The sequence below is a fragment of the Nerophis lumbriciformis genome, linkage group LG39 (assembly GCF_033978685.3).
Source record: "Nerophis lumbriciformis linkage group LG39, RoL_Nlum_v2.1, whole genome shotgun sequence".
Classification (NCBI taxonomy): Eukaryota; Metazoa; Chordata; class Actinopteri; order Syngnathiformes; family Syngnathidae; genus Nerophis; species Nerophis lumbriciformis.
The window spans coordinates 8,566,834-8,593,656 of record NC_084586.2 but is presented as its reverse complement, the minus strand read 5'-3'; the positions used below and the strand labels follow the sequence as shown (position 1 = coordinate 8,593,656).

Genomic DNA, 26,823 nt, shown 5'->3' with positions numbered 1-26,823 from the left:
CCACAAATGGCCACACTATTGACACCCCTGCTATAGATAATAAAAGATTTAACCTGATAAGTCCATCGATAAAAAGCAGAGCCTGGCGACGCATGCGCATTTATCATACTGCACAGTCAGCATCTCTGCTTCACTAAACAATGACGGTGATGACGTCACTGGCAGCGATGCGAGCAACCATACTTGCCAACCTTGAGACCTCCGATTTCGGGAGGTGGGGGGCGTGGTCGGGGTTTGGGCGGGGGGCGTGGTTAAGATATATATATGAAATACTTGACTTTCAGTGAATTCTAGCTATATATATATATATATATATATATATATATATATATATATATATATAAATAAAAGAAATACTTGAATTTCAGTGTTCATTTATTTACACATATACACACACACATAACACTCATCTACTCATTGTTGAGTTAAGGGTTGAATTGTCCATCCTTGTTCTATTCTCTGTCACTATTTCAGAACACACACATTATACAAATATACATTATAAAATCAATAAGAAAACGGGAGCTCTAATTTGGGAGTCTGAATTAGGATCAGAAGTTCCTATATAAACATTGCGCACTCACGTCGCCATTTTGTATTGATTACTGCAGCTGTGCACTGGATTCATTCACAAATAGAAACTACAACTCACAAACACCTTAGAGTTAGGCTCCACCATCAGAATGTGTACTTAAACTTATAAAGATCACATGGATATTATTCAGTGAGTTGATTCACCAAAACTAACCGGTTATACAGGAGGAAAAAGCACACAGGACGTTTCAATTGTTCACAGACTGGTCGCTCTCATCAGAATGACAAGACACTTCCGGTCTGCAGGTGATAGCATTCAATTGGGAAGAAACGCCCTACTGCCCCCCACTGACCAATGTGAATACTGATAAATGTGTAATGACAGCTCCAAAAACGAATTCAAACCACAAAATAAAATAAATAAATCAACACAAAAATGTGACACATTATGGGTGGGTCACATATGCATGTACAGTAGATGACAGTATTGTCCTGTTTAAAAGTGTCACAACATTGCTGTTTACGGCAGACGAACTGCTTTACGGTAGACGAAAACTTGACTGCTGTTGTTGTGTGTTGTTACCGCGCTGGGAGGACGTTAATGAAACTGCCTAACAATAAACCCACTTAAGCAACCAAGAACTCGCCCTCGATCATTAGCTGTTTATATTGTGGGAAAGCGGACGTGTGAACAGGCTGTCAACACGTCACTCAGGTCCGCATGGAGCTGGAGGGGGCGTGGCCTCCAGCTCCGCCTGAATTTCAGGAGAAAATTTGTCCCGGGAGGTTTTTGGGAGAGGAGGTTTTTGGGAGAGGCGCTGAATTTCGGGAGTCTCCCGGAAAATCCGGGAGGGTTGGCAAGTATGCGAGCAACACTTGCTAACTTGTCAGCCACTTCTCCAAGAGACTCCTTTTGAACACTCCTTGCACATTAACACTTCAAAAAGGCACATATTTGCCTCGTTTGTTGACCTGCAAAGTATCTTTTTGTGGTGGACGAGTCTGGTCGGGTGCTTGTTTTCTTGAAGCTAATAGCTAGCCTGTCTCCATCTTCGAACGACGTCGATCCAGCGGAATATAAAAGTGAAGTTTCCACGGACTCACAAAAACTAAACAACTTATTTACTGGAGAAATGGCACAGGATGAAGTAAAAAAGGTTGACTTCACACTCATTTGAGTGTTTACCATGAAGTCTTTCTTTTGACAGCCCCTCACGGTAAAGTTGTCCGAGTGGAAACTGAGGCAGTATTTGTGATTGATAAAACTTTCGGCAAATCAAAATTTAAGAAATTGTACTGGAAAGTTCATTACTTAGAAGTCGAACAACAAAAACGCAATAAACAGGGTCGGAAATTTGACTTGGCAAATATAAACAAAACACCGGCGGAAAGCGGTAATTGAAAAAAAACAAACAAGCAAACTAGAGTTTTGGCCCAGAGAAGGCAGGGTCGGTAAGAAAATAATTAAAATCCGCATCCCGAAGACACGCGGACTACCAGAAATGCGCATCCTTTCTGATTTCAATGCATAAAAAGACACAAAAAGTGAGTTAACGGCAACAGTGTATATGTATGTACATATAATAATACATTATTTAAATACACCATTAAAACATTAAAAGAGAGTAGTATTGCAGTATAGTATATGTATCAGTGTTTCCCACACATTCATTTATTTGTGGCGGCCCGCCACGAAAGAATCACGTCCGCCACAAATGGATTTTTCGGCTTTTGACTCGCTCGACCGCTCATAAAAGCAATGGGACTCTGTCTGTGAATGTTGCTTGTAGTTACAACTCCGGTGCAGTAGGTGGCGGTAGCCTACTATGCATTGTAACTCCGCCAATAGCACTTAATTCACCTGGTGGGCCAGAAGAAGAAGAAGAAGAGGGACGGACGGACGGGATCAAAATACGAGGGTAATATAGGTTATGGTAGATAGGTTATAGCTGCATCGCTCGCGGCTCGTCATATATTTAACGTTAATCCGCGATTTCACCGAGCGTTTCACTGACGGTGAGCAGCCTGACGCTGCTTCATTAACACCGCCGCTGTTTGGCAGACGGACGTAATAACAATCACCTGTTTTCATACCGACGAGCTAACGTGTCCAGGTTATAACCCTGTTGTCAATAAACACACGTGGAGACGATGCTTCAGATACTACATTAATACTCAAGCTAAAATGTCCACTGTCCACTGCAGCATGTGAATGCAATGAAAAGAATAAAATCTGAGCCAACCAGCTGTTAAAATGTTGTCCAGGTTAATGTTTTGGCCATTAAAGGCCCTTCATATCAAGATTTCAAGTGTGATCGGGCTTTAAACAGGTGGCTGACCTGTTCAGATGGGTGTAACTGCTACTGGTCAAATAATGTGAAATAGCATTTAATTTTACATGTATGCAATGCCATTTAAATGTAATTATAGATGATAATAATAATAATAAATACTGTGTAGTGTTGTAAATAGTCAACGGGAAGGATTTTAGTAAGATATAAGCCATGAGCACTACACAGCCAGAAAAAAACCTAGGCAGGACAAGTAAAAATATTGGGGCAAGTAGATTTGAGAAGTCGGGGAAGTAGAAAAATTAGGGCGGAGGGAACAGGTGAGACTCAGCAAACACTGAAAAATAAAGCAGGGTCAGATCAGAAATGCACTTTTCTCATGAAAAGGGTCCTAATTTATATTCTTATGTGCCTTATAGAGAGGACCACGACAAAACATACACCTCTGCCTCTGTTTCACTTTATGTTGCTGGTAAATAATATGGTTGTAGTAGTAGGCTAAAGTTAAATTATTTAGTATGCACTAATTAAAGGGGCAGCGCTTTAAGAGACATTTTAGCTTTTATATTTTATAAGATATATTTTTTGTAAGAACCACAATTAATAAATATATTTCAATGAATAACTAATTGTTCAAATCTGTATATAAATATGTACATAAAGTGTTGTAATTATATTCCAACTCCGCGTTCTTCTTGGTCATCGCCGCTGCCGCCGCCACCCCCCACCCCCCGACCACACCACCACAAATAGATGCCTGCCCTGTGGGAAACACTGTGTATATACATATAATGATGGATTATTTAACTATACCATTAAAAGAGAGTAGTACTACAGTATGCTGTATGTGTACGTGCATATAATAATACATGATTTAAATACACCATTAAAATAGAGTAGTATTGCAGTATAGTGTATATGTATGTGCATATAATAAAGGATTATTTAAATACACCATTAAAATTAAGTAATATGGACATTTATTAGAGCTGTTTATTTTATGGAGGAATGTAGTTAATCATAGAACTGGCACCGAATGTTAGTAAAAAATATTGATTTTGAATCAAGAATTGATTCTGAATCGAAATGTTACCCCCAAAAATGGAATGGATTCAAATTGTGAGATGGCCGAAGATTAGTGCATTTATAAAATATCCATCTTTGTCTCTAGCTCCAAATGAACATTTATACAGGTTGGTCACAGCTAACTCAGTGGTTCTTAATCCACGAATGCTACTTTATTGGTTGGCTATCGGCTATCTTCTGCCATCTACATGACTATTATTCTACTGCACTCAAAGACACAATCAGTCAACAAGACTAATTTGCACTTGCTGGTCTTTTTTTACCAGTAAAATGAAATGGGAAAACTTCCCTTACAGCAACCTTAAGTTGAAAGAATACAACTAAAACAGTCAACTACATCATTAAAATAGAGTAGTACTGCAGTAAAGTATATATGTATGTGCATATAATAACACCCATCCATCCATCCATTTTCTACCGCTTATTCCCTTTGGGGTCGCGGGGGGCGCTGGAGCCTATCTCAGCTACAATCGGGCGGAAGGCGGGGTACACCCTGGACAAGGCGCCACCTCATCGCAGGGCCAACACAGATAGACAGACAACATTCACACTCACATTCACACACTAGGGCCAATTTAGTGTTGCCAATCAACTTATCCCCAGGTGCATGTCTTTGGAGGTGGGAGGAAGCCGGAGTACCCGGAGGGAACCCACGCAGTCAACACATGATTTAAATTGTATTGTGGCCAAACAACTAAATTTTTGTTTCATTTGACCACAGAACTTTCCTCCAGAAGGTCTTATCTTTGTCCATGTGATGTCAGATGAAACAAAAATTGAACTGTTTGGCCACGATACCCAGCAATATGTTTGGAGGGGAAAAGGTGAGGCCTTTAATCCCAGCAACACCATGCTGGGATTAAATTACATAATACTACCACCACCAAGTTAAAGTTAAAGTACCAATGATTGTCACACACACACCAGGTGTGGCGAAATTATTCTCTGCATTTGACCCATCACCCTTGATCACCCCCTGGGAGGTGAGGGGAGCAGTGAGCAGCAGCGGTGGCCGCGCCAGGGAATCACATGATGGTGGTAGTATTATGCTCTGAGCCTGTTTTGCTGCCAATGGAACTGGTGCTTCACAGAGAGTAAATGGAACAATGAAAAAGGAGGATTCCCTCCAAATTCTTCAGGACAAACTAAAATCATCGGCTCGGACGTTGGGTCTTGGGAGCAGTTGGGTGTTCCAACAGGACAATGACCCCAAACACATGTCAAAAGTGGTAAAGGAATGGCTAAATCAGACTAGAATTAAGGTTTTAGAATGGCCTTCCTAAAGTCCTGACTTAAACGTGTGGACAATGCTGAAGAAACAAGTCCATGTCAGAAAACCAACACATTTAGCTGAACTGCACCAATTTTGTCAAGAGAATTGGGCAAAAAATTCAACCAGAAGCTTGTGGATGGCTACCAAAAGCACCTTAGACCCATACTAAATTCATAAAAATACCAAACTTCATGAATGTTTTTTGTGACAAACAAGTATGTACTCAAATTACTTTATTATTATTATCACAAACAAATAAGAGTGGTAGAAATTATTTGAAACTCAAGACAGCCATGACATTATGTTCTTTACAAGTGTATGTAAACTTTTGATCACGACTGTATGTACGTGCATATAATAATGTATTATTTAAATACACCATTAAAATAGTATTGCAGTATAGTGTATATGTATGTGCAAATTAATAATGGATTGTATAAATACGCCATTAAAATATAGTATTGCAGTGTAGTGTACATGTACATACATATAATAATGGATTATTTAAATACACCATTAAAATAGAGTAGTATTGCAGTATAGTGTATATGTACATACATATAATAATGGATTATTTAAATACACCATTAAAATAGAGTAGTATTGCAGTATAGTGTATATGTACATACGGTACATATAATAATGGATTATTTAAATACACCATTAAAATAGAGTGGTATTGCAGTATTGTGTATATGTATGTACATAAAAAATTAATTATTTAAATACAACATTAAAATAGAGTAGTTGGGGCGGTATAGCTCGGTTGGTAGAGCGGCCCTGCTAGCAACTTGAGGGTTGCAGGTTCGATCCCTGCTTCCGCCATCCTAGTCACTGCTGTTGTGTCCTTGGGCAAGACACTTTACCCACCTGCTCCCAGTGCCACCCACACTGGTTTAAATGTAACTTAGATATTGGGTTTCACTATGTAAAGCGCTTTGAGTCACTAGAGAAAAGCGCTATATAAATATAATTCACTTCACTAGTATTGCAGTATTGTGTATATGTATGCGGTGTTGGCATCCCAGGGACTCCATCAAGTCATAAAAACGAAGTCCCACAGTAAATTTTTGGCGTCCCAAAACAAATGATAAATGTATGCATTATCCTGTTATATCTCCCATTCTATATTGTGTTCTGGAAAAAGGCTGTCATAAACATTAACTCATATAAAAAACAAAACAAAACAAAAAACAAATTTTTATGCATATGTAAATGTATTCAGTTATAAACATTCATTCACTTTCTTCTTTCCTTCATGGATCTAAACTTGACCGCTGCCAGTAGTTTTTTCTTTATTTGGATTTAATAAATTGTAGGTGTATATATTTCAGTATAAAAATTTTGGTCATGAAATTATGATAATGGTGTGTCAGGGCATACGATACATTTATTTGATTATTCTCACCTCTATGTAGATCATCAGTCGTTTAAAAACCGCCACATCTACAGGTGATTACGGTACTCTCTTGCAAAAGGGAAGCTTACACAGATACAATTGTATTCTGAGAATGTCATACAGGGAAGTGTTTTAACGTCTCACTTGAATCCATGTCATTTACAGTATTTGCACAAAACTTAGAAAGAGTTTTATCTAAAATTCTTCTAGGGTGTATTGTGTAAGTGCATTTGCCAGTGATCACACCAGTCAGTCTTCTTATAAATGTTTGTACGGACTTACGCATTGAACTGATCACTGACTGTATAGCAGTTGAGCTAAAAGAGCGTGTACGGCCAAAATAAATTGCATGATTAAACTTAAGTCCGTACATGATTACTGATATAATATTTTCTGATAAATCACATGATTAACTTGTTTTTTTGACAGCTCTAGTTCCTAGTAATGTTTAGTTTGTTAAACTTTTGTGCCAATGTGTCTGTTGTGTTTGTTGTTCTTATTTATCTTTCGCTAGTGTTGTTGCCCAAAAATAAATTACAAGTGATATTGTTTGTATGACTTTTGTTAAGTACTTTTGAGAGGCATTGTTAATGTTCTAACTATATTAAAGTGTATTTTTGTACAAGATCTATGTTTTTCATGTAACAATAACATTTTATTTATTGTTTTATAGGTTAGGCATCATGTGAAAAAAATCTTGCAAAAAAGAAAAAAAGTAGGCTGAAATATTATGTATCCCCTACTAACTTTTTTGTGATTAATAAAATGAGTCCAAATTCACAAGTTTTGTTGTTGATGATGCTAAATATGTACAGAATAAACCACATGAAGTTAGTACATCAATTGAAGAAAATAGAAGGAGGGACACATTTTATGGCAGCACAGAAATATGCTGAAATATTTTGTAACCCTTACTAACTTTTTTGTAATTAATAAAATGAGTCCAAATGTACACAATTAGCTGTAAATGATACTAAAAGTGTACATAATAAATCACAGGAAGTCACTACATTATTTGAGGGAAATAGAAGGGGGACACATTTTATGGCAGCACAGAAATATGCTGAAATGTTCTGTATCTCCTACTAACTTTTTTGTCATTAATAAAATGAGTCCAAATTCACAAGTTTTGTACAACATGACGTTAGTACATAGCTTAAGGAAAATAAACGTAAGTGGGACACATTTTCTGTCATAAAACATGTGTTTTTTAACATGGAATTGAGTATACCCCGTAGTGGTGGTTCCCATTATATTGGTGTTATTCTTTTTATTTATCAGAAAATGAAATAAATAATAAACTAAATTAAAGGATGTTAGAGAAGCGTGTGCAGCGATGTGAATACAAATACAGCACGTCATGTACGGATGATCAAAAGCATGTATTTGGGTAGGAATGTCGCATACTACACCAACAACATTTTTGACAATCAAATCATGATCGTAATATTCCACATCCATATCATTGACATTGCTAATAACACAGAAGTGCTGCTGCTGTCTGAAACAAAACAAAACAAAGCACCGGCAGAAAGCGATAATCGGTTAAAAAAAAAACGAACAAACCGGAGTTTTGACCGGGAGAAGACGAGGTCGGAAAAAAAAAAAATCTGCGTCACGAGTGGGCTCCCGCAAGTGCGCGTCCTTTTTGATTTCAATGCGTAAAAAGACACAAAAAGTGCGTTAATGCCAACACTGTGTATGTACATATAACAATGGATTATTTAAATACACCATTAACATAGAGTAGTATTGCAGTATAGTGGATATGTACGTGCGTATAATAATGGATTATTTAAATACACAATTAAAATAGAGTAGTATTGCAATATAGTGTATATGTATATACATACAATAATGGATTACTAAAATACACCAATAAAATAGAGTAGTATTGCAGTATAGTGTATATGTACATACATATAATAATTAATTATTTAAATACACAATTAAAATAGAGTGGTATTGCAGTATTGTGCATATGTATGTACATATAACAAATTATTATTTAAATACAACATTAATATAGAGTAGTACTGCAGTAAAGTCTTTATGTACCTGCATATAATAATGGATTATTTAAATACACCATTAAAATAGAGTAGTATTTCAGTACTATGAGCATATAATGTTTGATGATGTTTTTGGTAACAGTCATGATTCTGAATATGAGGATGTTTGACGATGTTTTTGATAACAGTCATGACTCTAAATGTGAAGATATTTGACAATGTTTTTAGTAACAGTCATGACTCTGAATGTGAGGATATTTGACGATGTTTTATTAACAGTCGTGACTCTGAATGTGAGGATGTTTGACGATGTTTTTGGTAACAGCCATGACTTTAAATGTGAGGATATTTGACAATGTTTTAGTAACAGTCAGGACTCTGAATGTGAGGATGTTTGACAATGTTTTTGGTAACATTTATGACTCTGAATGTGAGGATGTTTGACAATGTTTTTGGTAACAGTTATGACTCTGAATGTGAGGATGTTTGACAATGTTTTTGGTAACAGTCATGGCTCTGAATGCAACGATGTTTGACAATGTTTTTAGTAACAGTCTTGGCTTTGAATGTGAGGATGTTTAACAATGTTTTTGGTAACAGTCAAGGCTCTGAATGCGAGGATGTTTGACAATGTTTTTGGTAACAGTCATGGCTCTGAATGCGACGATGTTTGACAATGTTTTAGTAACAGTCTTGGCTTTGAATGTGAGGATGTTTAACAATGTTTTTGGTAACAGTCATGGCTCTGAATGTGAGGATGTTTGACAATGTTTTTGGTAACAGACTGAATGTGAGGATGTTTGACCATGTCTTTGGTAAGAGTCATGATTGAACCTGAGGACGTTTGACGATGTTTTTGGCAACAGTCACGGCTCTGAATGCGAGGATGTTTGACAATGTTTTTGGTAATAGTCATGACTCTGAATGTGAGGATGTTTGACGATGTTTTTGGTAACAGTCATGACTGACTGAGGATGTTTGACATTGTTTTTAGTAACAGTCATGGCTTTGAATGTGAGGATGTTTGACAATGTTTTTTTTAACAGACTCTGAATGTGAGAATATTTGACTATGTTTTAGGTAACAGTCATGGCTTTGAATGTGAGGATGTTTGACTATGTTTTTGGTAACAGCCATGGCTCTGAATGTGAGAATGTTTGACGATGTTTTTGGTAATAGTCATTACTCTGAATGTGAGGATGTTTGACAATGTTTTTAGTAACAGTCTTGGCTTTGAATGTGAGGAGGTTTAAACATGTTTTTGGTAACAGTCATGGCTCTGAATGTGAGGATGTTTGACAATGTTTTTAGTAACAGTCATGGTTTTGAATGTGAGGATGTTTGACTATGTTTTTGGTAACAGTCATGGCTTTGAATGTGATGATGTTTGACTGTTTTTGGTAACAGTCATGGCTGAATCTGAGGATGTTTGACTATGTTTTTGGTAACAGTCATGACTGAACGTGAGGACGTTTGACGATGTTTTTGGTAACAGTCATGACTCTGAATGTGAGGATGTTTAACGACGTTTTGGGCAACAATCATGGCTCTGAATGTGAGGATGTTTGACAATGTTTTTGGTAATAGTCATGACTCTGAATGTGAGGATGTTTGACGATGTTTTTGGTAACAGTCATGACTGACTGAGGATGTTTAACAATGTTTTTGGTAATAGTCATGACTGAATGTGAGGATGTTTGACATTGTTTTTGGTAACAATCATGGCTCTGAATCTGAAAAAGTTTGACGATGTTTTTGGTAATAGTCATTACTCTGAATGTGAGGATGTTTGACAATGTTTTTGGTAACAGTTATGACTCTGAATGTGAGGATGTTTGACAATGTTTTTAGTAACAGTCTTGGCTTTGAATGTGAGTATGTTTAACAATGTTTTTGGTAAGAGTCATGGCTCTGAATGTGAGGATTTTTGACAATGTTTTTGGTAACGGACTCTGAATGTGAGGATGTTTGATGATGTTTTTGGTAATAGTCATGACTCTGAACCTGAGGATGTTTGATGATGTTTTTGGTAACAGTCATGACTCTGAATGTGAGGATGTTTGACTATGTTTTTGGTAACAGTTATGACTCTGAATGTGAGGATGTTTGACAATGTTTTTGGTAACAGTCATGGCTCTGAATGTGAGGATGTTTGACAATGTTTTTGGTAACAGTCATGGCTCTGAATGTGAGGATGTTTGACAATGTTTTTGGTAACAGTCATGGCTCTGAATGTGAGGGTGTTTGATGATGTTTTTGGTAACAGTTATGACTCTGAATGTGAGGATGTTTGACGATGTTTTGGTAACAGTCATGACTGAATTTGAGGATGTTTGACAATGTTTTTGGTAACACTCTGAATGTGAGGATGTTTGACATGTTTTTGGTAACAGTCATGGCTCTGAATTTGAGGATGTTTGACAATGTTTTTGGTAACGGACTCTGAATGTGAGGATGTTTGACGATGTTTTTGGTAATAGTCATGACTCTCAATGTAAGGATGTTTGACTATGTTTTTGGTAACAGTCATGATTCTGAACCTGAGGACGTTTGACAATGTTTTTGGAAACAGTCACGACTGACTGTGATGTTTGACGATTTTTTTGGTAACGGACTCTGAATGTGAGGATGTTTGACGATGTTTTTGCTAACAGTCATGACTCTAAATGTGAGAATATTTGACAATGTTTTTAGTAATAGTCATGACTCTGAATGTGAGAATGTTTGACAATGTTTTTAGTAATAGTCATGATTCTGAATGTGAGGATGTTTAACGATGTTTTTGATAACAGACTCTGAATGTGAGTACCGTATTTTCCGCACTATAAGGCGCACCTAAAAACCACAATTTTTCTCAAAAGATGACAGTGCGCCTTATAACCCGGTGCGCTTTATTACGATTAATTTTCATAAAGTTTCGATCTCGCAACTTCGGTAAACAGCCGCCATCTTTTTTCCCGGTAGAACAGGAAGTGCTTCTTCTTCTACGCAAGCAACCGCCAAGGTAAGCACCCGCCCCCATAGAACAGGAAGCGCTACCTACCGCCCGCCCCCGGAAGAAAAAGAAGCGCGCGGATATTTCGTTTCATTTCCTTTGTTTGTCTACATCTGTAAAGACCAGACTACAAAATGGCTCCTACTAAACGACACGCTTATAACGCAGAATTTAAACTTAAGGCAATAAGTCATGCCGAAGAACACGGAAATAGAGCAGCAGCAAGAGAATATAACATAAATGAATCAATGGTGCGTAGGTGAAGGAAGCAAGAAGATGACCTGCGCCAGGTAAAGAAGACAAAACAGAGCTTCCGAGGGAACAAAGCACGATGGCAACAGTTGGAGGACGAACTCGAACAGTGGGTTGTTGAGCAGAGAGCAGCAAGCAGAAGTGTCAGCACCATCACTATTCGAATGAAGGCAACAACGCTAGCAAGCGAACTTCACCTGGATGATTTTAAAGGTGGTGCTTCTTGGTGTTTTCGGTTTATGAAAAGACGCAATCTCTCCATCCGCACACGGACCACTGTTTCACAGCAACTGCCTAACGACTTTAAAGAAAAGCTGGCTACTTTCCGTGCATATTGTAAAAAGAAGATAGCGGAAAAAAAGATCCGGCCAGAGAACATTATCAACATGGACGAGGTTCCACTGACTTTTGATATTCCTGTGAACCGCACTGTTGATATAACGGGAGCACGTACGGTGAATATTCGCACCACTGGGAATGAAAAGTCGTCCTTCACGGTGGTTCTAGCTTGCCATGCTAATGGCCAGAAACTTCCTCCCATGGTCATATTCAAAAGGAAGACCTTGCCAAAAGAGACCTTTCCAGCCGGCGTCATCATAAAAGCTAACTCGAAGGGATGGATGGATGAAGAAAAGATGAGCGAGTGGTTAAGGGAAGTTTACGCGAAGCGGCCGGGTGGCTTTTTTCACGCTGCTCCGTCCATGTTGATATATGACTCTATGCGCGCCCACATCACAGATGGTGTCAAAAAACAAGTGAAGCACACAAATACAACACTCGCCGTCATTCCGGGTGGATTAACCAAAGAACTCCAACCGCTGGATATTGGTGTCAACAGGGCATTCAAATCACGACTGCGAACTGCGTGGGAAAAATGGATGACCGAAGGCGAACACACCTTCACTAAGACGGGCAGACAACGCCGGACAACATACGCCAACATCTGCCAGTGGATTGTAAATGCCTGGGCAGATATTTCTGTCACAACTGTGGTCCGAGCTTTCCGGAAGGCAGGATTCACAGAACTGCTGCACAACAACAGCGACACTGAATCCGATGATTTCGAAGAGACGGAGCCCGCCATTTTGGAAGCCACGCTAGCGCAACTTTTCAATTCGGACACCGAAGACGAAGAATTCGAAGGATTTACCGGTACGAATGAAGAATAACTTCAGAAAGTGAGCGCTATGTTTATTTTGTGTGTTGTGTGTTGTGACATTAACGTTCGAGCAACATTACCGGTATGTTGCTATTGCTCTACACCATTTTGAATTTTACTATGTTTGTGATTGCACATTTGTACATTTTGGGACAGAGTTGTTAGAACGCTGGTTTTCAATATATTATTAAAGTTTGACTGAACTATCTGACTGTTTTTTTGACATTCACTTTAGCGCAGCGTTTTTTTGACATTCACTTTAGCGCAGCGTAGGCGCGGCTTATAGTCCGGGGCGGCTTATTGGTGGACAAAATTATGAAATATGTAATTCATAGAAGGTGCGGCTAATAATCCGGTGCGCCTTATAGTGCGGAAAATACGGTATGTTTGACAATGTTTTTGGTACAGACTGAATGTGAGGATGTTTGACGATGTTTTCGGTAATAGTCATGACTGACTGTGATATTTGACCATGTTTTTGGTAACGGACTCTGAATGTGAGTATGTTGGACGATGTTTTTGGTGACAGTCATGACTGAATCTGCGGATGTTTGACAATGTTATTGGAAACAGTCAAGGCTCTGACTGTGAGGATGTTTGACGATGTTTTTGGTGACAGTCATGACTCTGAATGTGAGGATGTTCGACAATGTTTTTGGTAACAGTCATGACTGAATTTGAGGATGTTTGACAATGTTTTTGGTAACACTGAATTAGGGCTGGGCGATATATCGCGGGTTTGTCTCTGTGCGATATAGAAAATGACTTTATCGTGATATTGGAGTATACGTTCTCACACAGTTGCTTTTAGCTGCGGGCATTACACTACAGGCTTCTCTCACTCTTTGTTGTCTCTCTTTTTTTACAGAGACATAAAACAAGCGCACTTTCTTACATACGTCACATACGTATCGCCGTTGCGGAGCAGAGAGGTAGCGGCATGGGTAACGTTAGCTGTGGTGCGAGTGGTAATACGAGAGAAAGAAGGTGCGAATATGGTAACAAATGAAGGAATAATTAATTTCCAAAAAAACAGCAGGGGGTCCATCGTCTGGTGGTATTTTGGCTTCAAGTGGGAATATGTCTAACAGACAACCGTACAAGCGTTGCTACTAAAAGTAGCATTACTTCTAATATGTAGCATCATTTGAAAAGTCACCTGCTAGAGAATGAAGACTGCTTACTCCGCATGTTAACATCTCCGTTCGGTACCACACCAACAAAATGTCTAGGCAACCATTTCCACATCAACACCGTATTAAAAATAGTCAACAACAGAAGGAGATAACGTCCGCAGGAACCTACCACATAGCGAAGGAAATACACTATTGGATTTCCTATTATGCAGCTCATTTTTATTTGACAGTTATTGAAATATCTTGCGTGACATCATGCACAAAAGTGCACTTTATTTGTTTTAAACTATTGTAGTGACGTTCTGTACAAAAAGTGCACTTTAATTTAGTGTTGTTTTGGTATGCTATCTTAGTGACATCATGCACAAAAGTGCACTCAGCTTGTTTTAGAATGTCTCTGACAATATTGCACTTTCTGTTTTGAAATGACATGAATGTTTGTGCCACTGCTTAATAACTGTTTGATAAATACAGTTTTGGTAAATTGACTTAGTTGTGATTTCCCTCTCTGCATGAAAGTTTGAAATTAGCATATATTAATGAAGTATGAACAAGAATGTTTTAATGTAGACACATAGAATCATCATACTGGTGTGATTATATGCATCAAGTGTTCATTCAAGGCTCAGGCAAAATATCGAGATATATATCGTGTATCGTGACATGGCCTAAAAATATCGAGATATTAAAAAAAGGCCATATCGCCCAGCCTTACTCCCCAGCCCTACTCCGAATGTGAAGATGTTTGACATGTTTTTGGTAATAGTCATTACTCTGAATGTGGGGATGTTTGACAATGTTGTTGGTAACACTCATGGCTCTGACTGTGAGGATGTTTGCCAATGTTTTTAATGAGTCATGGCTCTGACTGTGTGGATGACTGACAATGTTTTTGGTAACAGTCGTGGCTCTGAATGTGAGGATGTTTGACGATGTTTTCGGTAACAGTCATGGCTCTGACTGTGAGGATGTTTGCCAATGTTTTTGGTAATAGTCATGACTCTGAATATGAGGATGTTTGACAATGTATTTAGTAACAGTCATGCCTCTGAATGTGAGGATGTTTGACAATGTTTTTGGTAAGGGACTCTGAATGTGAGGATGTTTGACGATGTTTTCGGTAACAGACTCTGAATGTGAGGATGTTTGATTATGTTTTTGGTTACGGACACTAAATGTGAGGATGTTTGACGATGTATTTGGTAACGGACTCTGAATGTGAGGATGTTTGACGACGTCGAACAGTTTGAGTAGACGTTACCTTCCCCGGTGCCGCCACCGCTGCCTCCCTTTGGGGTGATGAGCTCCCGCCTCAGTTTGGCCAGACGGGCTTTAAGCAGACCCAAGTGGTGAGCCGTGGCCTTGTTCCTCTGTGTCCTGGCCATCTACAACAACAACACTTTAGCCTGACAATAACCACTACATACACAAATATTCTTCTAAAGAAATTAAGGTTGTGTTATTAGGGGTGTAACGGTACGTGTATTTGTATTGAACCGTTTCGGTACAGGGGTTTCGGTTCGGTTCGGAAGTGTACCGAACGAGTTTCCACACGGACATATTAATCTCCCGTTTGGGAACACTTTGGCTGCGCGGTACAACAATGGAGGAGGAAGGTTTGCCGATATTGTTCAGCAGCTGCTTCTGACAACATGTCAAACATGCTAACCCATTAGAAGCGTCACCACCGCATTCAAGCAGCCTCTCCTCGGCGAGTCAGGCAGGTGTTATGAGAGTAGCTTATGTGTGTGTGTGGCCCTTTAATATGTGACAGCATGTGAGGTGAGTGACGTTAAGTGAGTGTGTGGGCGAGCGAGGTGAGGGAACGGTAACGTGATTGTGGGGAGTGGCTAGTGTTTTTTGTTGGATTGGCTGTGTGCAAGACCTCAATAAAGCCACGTTTTGCAACTAATCGCTGGACTCCTCATTTACCCTATAGTCCGGAGCTGTGGAGACCCACTGCCGGGTAGTGTGAAGGGTGTTGTCCCCGAGAATACATCGGCCCTGGAGGAGTGTCTCCCCTGCGCTCCTCGACTACGGTCTGGGAGCCGGAAGCAGGAAAGGTGCAACACAGGGCTAAAGCAATAACAAATGTTTTTATAGCAGCAGATTTAAATCCATATTGCATTAAAAACTAGATTTTGACCCACTTCTATGGTGGAAGAACAATGAGCCAGGCTGGGGGGGGTAATCTGAGGCTGAGTTGACTTGAAACTGTTTAATGTTGCACTTTTTATATGTAAAAGAAAAGTGTTGTTATTTTATTTAATCTGAGCAACAACTTGGGGCAGTTTAATGTTGATTAACATGGACCCCGATTTAAACAAGTTGAAAAACGTATTCGGGTGTTACCATTTAGTGGTCAATTGTACGGAATATGTACTGTACTGTGCAATCTACTAATAAAAGTCTCAATCAATCAAAAAAAGCACTTTGTATGTAGAAAGGTTTTGTTAAGAAACCATTCTGAGCCTTATCTTATTTAGTTTTTATTTATATGTGTTGACCACATTAACCCTGGCAAAGGACCTTGTGTGTATATGTATGTTATGCCATTGTTTACAAATTTTGTAAATAAATAACCAAAAAATTTACATTTTGTTGTTTTCTTACTGTAGCGAAAATTAACCGAACCGTGATCTCTAAACAGAGGTACGTACCGAACCGAAATGTGTGTGTACCGTTACACCCCTACATGCTATACATTCATTTTAGACACTGGCCAGCTATAATTGATATTTTAATTATATGTATGTATTTTACCCGGGAATTACGCTTTGTTTGGGCTTCTGCTTGATTCACTATTCACATTGCAATAAAATTAAGTAATTATTGTGTATTTGAGATGCTCGTTTGCCACAAGTATAAAATATATATATGTATTTGATAGCATAACAAAACAGTCATACATGACTGAGTACTTGTGTTGCGTAACAATGTACATACGGTAAAAATTAAATTAACAGTGGTTAATTCTGTAATGGAGGATGATAATTCAGTTTAAAAAAAATTCACCAAGGTGAAAACGTCACATCGGTCAACGTTTACCGGCTCCATACTACCATGGATCGATCGTTGCTTAACAATAGTCGCAAAACCGGGTGATAAAGCTTCAAGTCAATATCGCCATGATAAGTTATTTGGGTTACACAATGACATAATTAGTGAGAAAAGGCGCTATCATTTATATTAGCATTACACGCTAGCATCTAGCTACAGCATGTCTGATTTATTACCTAGCGAGCGACACATATTTCCTTCTTACCTCATTTTCAATCTCTGCTATTTTGGCGAGTATGCTCATGATGCTTTCTTGTATCAATCTGCGTTGACGCTAGAAATTTGAAAACTTGACACATAAGAACGTGGGAAAAGTTCAAAATGTGCACGGCTAGCAAGCGCCCACACTTCTGTAGCACGCAGGCGTCAGTGACACGAAGCACTTCCGGTTGCCAATTCTCGCGAGAATGAGTGAAGCCGTTGAAATGAAACGGTAGATTTCACACAAAGTCGGCAGCGTGAGATATTTTAAACATCGTATATTTTTTATTTACGTCACACACAGTAAAATCTCCATTTGATCACTATTTTGCTGAAATTTGGGAGCTGAAAACTTTCTTGATTGCCATCTCGTATTACAAAGGGAATATTGTTGTCCACTGCTGATTGTTTACTCAACTGCAGAGAGTACCAGGTGTTCATTAATATTGCATAAACACGTCTACTTGTATGATGTTGTAAATTATTTGTTTTAGAAGTCTCCGTTGAGACGTGGCATTTATTAAGGCCACTATTTAAGGAAGTACACATGATGGTGATGAAAATAAAATCAGACGCGTCAGAGCTCGGTTGCCAGTCACATTTATAATTTTTGCTTATGCATACAACTCACCAAAATCTTGACCTGTAAAAAAAAAAAGCAATTTGATGAATGATATAACTTGTGTGTGTGGGGTGAGTCCAGAACACATTTCTTCTTAGATTGCTTGGCTTTTATTCCATATTCAGGAAGCATGTAGGTGAAAATCTCATGCTTGGTACGCTGAATCTGCTTGTTGTTGATTATTGTTAAACTTGTCCTCATCAAAACATACAAAAATAGTACTTTTCTTTAAGGTAGATTCGGTTTCAGCGAGTTCGTCCAGCCGAGGGGATAGGAAGTGGAAACACAGCAAGACAAGATCCACTATTGAGTCTGTGGACAGGTTGTGTATTTCAGAGAGGGTGGTGGACCTCCAACTGGATTCATAAGAACTACAAATAAACCCATGCCCAAATCTCCTTTGATCAATTCAAATATGTCATTAGATATCGGTTGTTATTGATTATTAATACAAAAGTGCGGTGTGAGACTCGGAAGCGTTTACGTGGATTATTTGCAAAATGATCTAAAGGATTCTAGGTCTGCTGTCACTCTAGTCTGGGAAGCACTATTTTAGTGCACTAGTCGACCGAGGCAAGCAGCGCTGAGGTAATAGAAAGCCACAAAGTGTTATCCGCCATCTTGGATTCTGTCATCAGAATAGGGATAATACTTCTTGAAGCCATAAGGCTTTGAGATCAATGCAACTTGGCCATATGATGGCAAAAATGGAGGCCTTGCCTTCTGTGGACCCTAGCTGCTCTCGGAGGAGGTGGGCGGCACCGTGGACGAAGACCTGCGCCGCGACTCGGGGCTGTGTCTGTCTCGAGGCTGGAGCTGCACCTCCAGGAAGTCCCTGTGCTGCTGGCTGATCACCTGACTGATGAGTCCTGGCAGAGCCTGCAAGTTGGTCAGCAGAGTCTCCAGCTTTGTCTCCAACAACGCGATCCTCTTGTCCATGTCCTCCCCTCGCTCGTTCAGGTCCGACACCATGTCGTACATTATGTTCTGAGTCTGGCACAAGGAGAGGAAATAACCCTTTAGCTAAGAACATGGAATAACTCTCTCAGCAGCAAACAGGAAAACAAATTGAATCAATCGCGACATAAACGCTCTTATTTGCCAGTTTGGAAAATGTATCAAATCAATCCCCTTCTGCAGCAGTGAAATCAACTTAACCAGTAATAACCAGGCTGAGACTTGACCTCCCTAAGTCACCTCAGACCAAAGACCAGTGTGCTGGAAGTGGAGGGGAACGTGGCGTGGGGCCCCAGGGCCTTTGGTAAAGTTTGAAGATGCTTTCTGTCATTGAAATATGTAGGTTATAAGACAAGGTCCTAAAGTTTGAAGATTGTTTTCTGTCATTGAAATATGTTGGTTATAAAACAAGGTCCTAAATGTTGAAGATTGTTTTCTGTCATTAAAATATGTAGGTTATAAAGCAACGTCCTAAAGTTTGAAGATTGTTTTTTGTCATTGAAATATGTAGGTTATAAAACAAGGTCCTAAAGTTTAAAGAGTGTTTGTTGTCATTGAAATATGTAGGTTATAAAACAAGGTCCTGAAGTTTGAAGATTGTTTTCTGTCATTGAAATATGTAGGTTATAAAACAAGGTCCTAAATGTTGGGGATGGTTTTCTGTCAGCAGCTGAAATAAAATCTTATTTCAAAAGTTACTAAATGTTAGTTTACGATGAATAAAGTTATGTACAAAGAAGCAAGATCATGTTACATACGTGAAATGATGGCACAATACGATCATTATTAGGGAAGGAACAAACACCCGATATGAATCGTAAACGACTTAATAGTCAAAGATTTGCGTGCATTAATTCACGGATCACTGGATCATCCACACATCATATAAACCAACTAAGTTATATATATTGTTTTTCAAACACTAAATTATATATTGTTGTTCAAACATTAGGTTATATACATATTGTTGTTCAAACACTAAGTTATATACATTGTTGTTCAAACACTAAGTTATGTATATTGTTGTTCAAACACTAAGTTATACTGTATATAGTGTTGTTAAAACACTAACCTATATATATTGTCGTTCAAACACTAAGTTATATACATTGTTGTTCAAACACTAAGTTATATACATATACAGTAGGATGCTAGTTTATGACTACTATGTTCATTTCTTTGTGAGCCCTCTACACGCTGTCAGACACTTCTAAACACTTCCCGTGCTCAAACCCTCTAAAGTCTGCATACTTGGAACACGAAAAGTAAAATCTCAAGGACTTCAAAAGGCCGTAGTACGTGAACCACAAAGTGAGGTGGGAAGACTTCATTGTTCATCTCTCCTTCCGGTCAAACTCTGGTGAGACTTGTGACTTGAGACTTGAGGCAGTGACATCAACAAGTGCAACCAAAGACAAAACGTGTAAGTCCAAAGTTGGGAAGAGGTACAGGTTGTTGAACTTGACCCAAGTGTTGCAGAACTCAAGGAGCAGTGAAGCAGAGCAAGAGCATGGCGGACGTCAACACCAAGCTGGTAGAAGATGTGGAGAAGACAACAGGACAAACACCAATATTGAAGGCTTCTCAGCTAGAACATCTTGAATAATCAGGGTTAGGGTTTTTTAGTAGTCTGTTTCATGGTTGAATAATCATGGTTAGGGTTTTAGAAGTTCGTTTTATGGTTGAATAATCATGGTTAGGGTTTTAGTAGTCCGTTTCATGGTTGAATAATCATGGTTAGGGGTTTAGTAGTCCATTTCATGGGTGAATAATCATGGTTAAGGGTTTTAGTAGTCCGCTTCATGGTTGAATAATCATGGTTAGGGTTTTAGTAGTCCGTTTCATGGTTGAATAATCATGGTTAGGGTTTTCGTAGTCCGTTTCATGGTTGAACAATCATGGTTAGGGTTTTAGTAGTCCAATTCATTGTTGAATAATCATGGTTAGAGTTTTAGTAGTCCGTTTCATGGTTGAATAACCATGGTTAGGGTTTCAGTAGTCCGTTTCAGCATCAACAGCTTGTACACCAGCAGTGTTGTAACGCCGTTATTTTTGGCGGTAACGCGTTATTTTTTATATTCAGTAACTCAGTTACATGATGCGTTACTGCGTTATTTTACGTTATTTTCTATATAGTATCGGCTAGAAACTGAGGAGATCTGAGTGTTTTATTGAACGGTGTCGTCCTTCTGAATGTTCCTGTGTCACAAGGAAGAGGCGCGCTCTGTGTGGGTGTGGGGAAGGGAGGGGGGCGTGTCTGTGTTTACTAACAAGACATCATGGCATAGCCGAAGCCGAGTTTCTTAACATGGAGATATTCTCACTACTTTTCTTTTGTCCAGCACAAAGAAAATAACATTTTAGTTAAATGTAAGTTGTGCCTTGGATCAAAGATCCCATCTACTGCCCAAAACAGCAATTCAAATCTGCTGGAACAGCTACAAAAGCAACATGCTTCGACAAAGCTAGTAAAGAGAGACACACTTCACCTCCACCTAAACAACAGTGGCTGGATTTTAACGGAGGGACTGCTAGCCAGGACAACATTGATAGAGACATGTGCTAGAAGACATGCAGGCTATTTCTACAGTGGAGTCACCCTATTTCAGGCAGCTGGACACATTAGACAGTGAGTACATAAACATGGAAATCAAGCTAAAGAAAACACTCAAAACTCTGCCTCTGCTTATCATTCCTCACATGAAGGTACACACAAGGTATGTCAATTCTCCTATGTAGTCTTTCATTCTAGACTTCTAGAGTGTTTGATCATCACATCACTCTAAATGTATAGACTATAAAGTTCACAAACAAAGAGGGATCCTAGTGGGCCAGGCCAATCTTTCCTTTTCTCTAAACTACAACTGGGGAAATGCGTAGAGTGTTCTGGGCTTCAGTACAGTGTTGATCTCATGAAGACATGATTTTATTTCACAATTCTTTGAGAGAAAAAAAGGCCTGGTTAGGCGTGTATATAGCAGTATGTGTGCTGTATATAGTGACATGACATATACTCATGTCTTGTGTGCCTTCCTTGGGTGAAGCCAGGTTTACAGCTATGTTGTGACATGTTGTTGTTATGCGGTTTGTTACTTATGTATGTTATGTTGCAGCTATTTAAAATAGTTTTGTCAATTTGTTCTGTCCCAAAATAAATTGGCCCTTTGAAACATATCTTTGTCTTTGTGTGTTGTATGTACCGGTAGACCACATGGCTTAGCAGAGTTCAGTGATGCAAATGCATGTCAAGTTGATCAACAGATTGTATTATTCTCCAGTGCAATAACAGTACTGAAATGAAGGCTAAAAGGGCATTAATGGGAGCCTTAATTAGAAAAAAAAAAAAGTAACTAAATAGTTACTTTTCACAGAAACACAATACTTTTTGGTGTAAGTAACTGAGTTAGTAACTGAGTTACTTTTGAAATAAAGTAACTAGTAACTGTAACTAACTAGTTACTGGTTTTCAGTAACTAACCCAACACTGTACACCAGTAACATGATCTAACATCTCACACCAGCGAATACTTTTATCAAAGGCTGCTTTTTAGGTCTTAAAAAGACAACTATGGTTCTTAGTCCAGTTGTTTTGTCGTCTTCTTGTAAAGATTCATCATTGTGTTTGTATTCATTGGAATTGTATATTAGCATCACCAGGTTGTACACCAGCAACATGATGTCACATCTCACAGCAGGGGTTATTATTAGCCTGTGAATTCGTGGATGGCGAGGTGGACGGTTGATGTAGCGGCGGTCATGAGTTAAGTGGTGTTCACTTGAAACTGATAACTCTTTGGAGGAATTTGGAGGATTCATTGTTGTGTTATGTGTTGTGTGGTCTTCCTACTTGTAATGATTACCAGCTAATGTGTAACCATTGTGACAATGTGTCATAATTACCACAGTCAGCTGGATAAAAAATACTGATAGCAGTATCGTGTGTCCTGAATCTTCACGGTCCAGGAGGACCAACCCAATTGGGAACCGGTACTAAAAAATACTGGTACTCGGTATCAGAGGTGTGGACTCGAGTCACATGACTTGGACTCGAGTCAGACTCGAGTCATGAATTTGATGACTTTAGACTCGACTTGACAAAATGTAAAAAGACTTGCAACTCGACTTAGACTTTAACATCAATGACTTGTGACTTCACTTGGACTTGAGCCTTTTGAATTGACATGACTTGACATGACTTGCTACTTTCCCCAAAACCCAAAGATGAAAAAGTTATTCGGGAGCGCTCCGTATTTTTCATTGTGTACTTGTCTATCAGCGTTGCGTGTGTCAGCTGGTGTGGTCTCAGTACAACAGCCAATCAAATTAGTAACGTTAGACGGCGGTCAGCAGCACCGCGTATTTTAGCCACCTAAAAAAAGACAAAAATAGTCAAATAAAGGTCAGTTAAAATGTATACTATATTATGAATATGTGTACCGTTTTAGCTAGCTTTCTGACATACTGTTGGTTGTTTACCTCAGTGGTCCCCAACCACCGGGCCGCGGCCCGGTCGGTACTGGTCCGTGGATCGATTGGTATCGGGCCGCACAAGAAATAATTTTTTTTTCTTTTCTTTTTTTAATTAAATCAACATAAAAAACACAAGATACACTTACAAGTAGTGCACCAACCCAAAACAACTCTCTCCCCCTTTTGTTCTGGGCATTGAACATGAAGACTCTTCCTTCACTGTTCCGAGTGGCCATGAGAGTCTTGGCAGTGCCTGCCTCCAGTGCTCCAGTGGAGCGAGTTTTCAGCCATGGTGGCATCATACTACGCCCCCATCGTGCACAAATGACTGACAGACTCTTGGCTAATTTGGTCTTTTGCAAATGCAATGCAGCATAGGGCCCTGACATATAAAAAGTACAACTTTTTTGTTATGTTCACGTATATGTCATGTTTTTTCAATGTTAACACTTTTGTACAAATAAGTACATTTGCACTTTATTTTTCACTGTGTTTGTTCTGTAAAGGAATGAGTTAATGTTTAAAATGACTGGTTAATAGTGCTATTATAAAGTGCAATGTCAGCACAATTTTCTTTCCTGCAATTTAAAATGCACTTGTTTTAATAAATAAATACAGCGTTTGAAAAGCATACACAATCTGTGTTAATATATTAGTCTGTGGTTAAAAGGACTTGAAAGGACTCGAAACTCAAAATGCAGGACTTAGGACTTGACTTGAGACTTTCCAGTCTTGACTTTGGACTTGACTCGGGGCTTGCCTGTCTTGACTCGGGACTTGACTCGGACTTGAGGGCAAAGACTTGAGACTTACTTGTGACTTGCAAAACAATGACTTGGTCCCACCTCTGCTCGGTATACATTCCTAGTTCTGTATGTCAAAAACAACACAATACTTATTGGCTGGTATTTTCTAGATTGTATATATATTTTTAAACATATTTCTATATTTCTTTGAAGACGAACAGTACCACTACGAATAGTCAAAATTTGGATCCAAAAGGTTTGTGTGGTTTTCGTACTTGTTGTGAAACTGCGGACCAGCTCTGGGCAGAGTCCTTGAGGATGCATGGGAGTTCATCCTATCAGTTGACATGTGTTTTGGCAACTTAAAGAAGACATTCCACAGTGTCCCTGAGGAAGTCCTGTGCTGAGTGTTCCAGGAGTATGGGGTATCAGACCGCCTGATTGTGGCGGTCCGCTCCCTGTGCCGGCAGTAAGTTGGACCTGTTTCCAGTGAGAATTGGCTGAAACGCTTCTGTTAATACTTTTTATGGACAAATTTACGAAGCGTGTTACAACCATGAGGGGATCCGCTTTGTTGTCTGCAGGATTAGGTCTCTGCTTTTTGCAGATGATGTGGTCCTGATGGCTTCTGTCTGTGATCTTCAGTTCTCACTGGATCAGTTCACAGCTGAGTGTTAAGTGACTTGGTTGAGAATCAGCACCTTCAAGTCCGAGTTTATGGTTTGCTCTCGGAAAAGGGTGGACTGCCCTCTCCTGGGTATGGGATAAGATCCAAGTGGGGGAGTTCAAGTACATCAGGGTCTTGTTAACAGATCAGCGTCCGCACTGATGCCGACCCTGCATCGGCCCATCGTGGTGAAGAAGGAGCAGAGCTGGAAGGCAAAGCTTTCAATTTACAGGTCAGTATTCGTTCCTCACTTATGGTCATGAACTTTGGGTTGTGACCAAAAGGACACAAGCGGCCAAAAGGAGTTTCCTACGTAGGGTGGCAAGGCTCTCATTTAGAGATAGGTTGAGAGGCTTGGAATGCCCCCCGAATACCTCCCTGGGGATAGGGATAGTCAATCCGATAGGAGTTAATGGGGAAGACTCAAAAAACATTGGAAAGACTGTCTCCCAGCTGGCCTAGGAACGCCTCGGGATCCCTCAGGAGGAACTGGATGAAGTACCTGAGGAGATGGAAGCCATACACATATGTGTATATATATATATATATATATATATATACATATATATATATATAAATAAGGCAATTTGTCCAGGGTGTACCCCGCCTTCCGCCCAAATGCAGCTGAGATAGGCTACCACACCCCCCGCAACCCCGAAGGGGACAAGCTGTAGAAAATAGATGGACATATATATATATATATATATATATATGTATGTATATATATATATATATTATTTTTTTTTTTTTCCCACACATACATATATATATATATATATATATATATATATATATATATATATATATATATATATATATATATATACATATATATATATATATATATATATATATATATATATATATATATATATATATATATATATGCACAAATTTATTTGTATACATGATAAATACCATGATATGTTCATGGTATTTAAAAGCAGAATGCTTTTAAATACCATGAACATGTGATGACAACAAGGCAACTCTTACCACAACTCTTACCACATTTCCAACAACACATACAACAACACTTACAACAACTCTTCCAACAACTCTTCCAACAACTCTTCCAACAGCACTTACAACAGCACTTACAGCAACTCTTACAACAACTCTTACAACAACTCTTACAACAACTCTTACCACAACACGTCCAACAACTCTTCCAACAACACTTACAACAACTCTTCCAACAACCCTTCCAACAACTCTTCCAACAACTCTTCCAACAACTCTTACAACAACACTTACAACAACTCTTCCAATTATGCTTACAATAACTCTTCAACACTTACAACAACGCATACACCAACTCTTAAAAGAACATTTACAACAACGCATACAACAACTCTTAAAACAGCACAACACCTCTTTAACAACACTTACAACAAATCGTACAATAACACGTACAAAAACTCTTACAACAACACTTACAACAACTCTTCAACAACACTTAAAAAAACTCTTACAACACTTACAACAACTCTTACAACACTTACAACAACTCTTACAACAACTCTTACAACACCTACAACAAATCTTACAACAACACTTACAACAACTCTTACAACACTTACAACAACTCTTCAACAACACTTACAAAAACTCTTACTATAACTCTTACAACAACACTTACAACAACTCTTCAACAACACTTACTACAATTATTCCAACAACACTTACAACAACTCTTCAACAACACTTACAAAAACTCTTACAGCACTTCCAACAACTCTTACAACAACACCTACAACAAATCTTACAACAACACCTACAACAAATCTTACAACAACACTTACAGCAACTCTTCCAACAACACTTACAACAACTCTTCAACAACACTTACAACAACCCTTACTATAACTCTTACAACAACTTACAACAACTCTTCAACAACACTTACTACAATTATTCCAACAACATTTACAACAACACATACAACAACTCTTAAAACAGC

General features: G+C 38.8%; 2 protein-coding genes across 4 annotated transcripts in view; both read right to left on the bottom strand.

The window, feature by feature from the left end:
- The window catches only part of drg1 (developmentally regulated GTP binding protein 1), a 47,086-nt gene extending 29,477 nt beyond the window's left edge, over positions 1-17,609 (bottom strand). Inside the window, exons 1-2 of the mRNA XM_061931739.1 lie at positions 17,403-17,609; positions 15,399-15,522 (exon numbers count right to left, since the gene is read on the bottom strand). Coding sequence (XP_061787723.1) covers positions 15,399-15,522; positions 17,403-17,441 — 163 coding nt within the window. The 5' untranslated portion in view covers positions 17,442-17,609. The remainder of the gene's footprint in view (positions 1-15,398; positions 15,523-17,402) is intronic.
- Positions 17,610-17,991: 382 nt separating this feature from the next.
- Positions 17,992-26,823, bottom strand: part of kcnn2 (potassium calcium-activated channel subfamily N member 2) — a 150,197-nt gene continuing 141,365 nt past the window's right edge. For 2 of the 3 annotated variants that reach the window (XM_061932111.2, XM_072912719.1), the window contains exon 9: positions 17,992-19,013. In XM_061932111.2, the coding sequence (XP_061788095.1) occupies positions 18,753-19,013 (261 nt within the window). In that variant the 3' untranslated portion in view covers positions 17,992-18,752. The remainder of the gene's footprint in view (positions 19,014-26,823) is intronic. The other variant, XM_061932109.1, reaches the window with a different exon arrangement.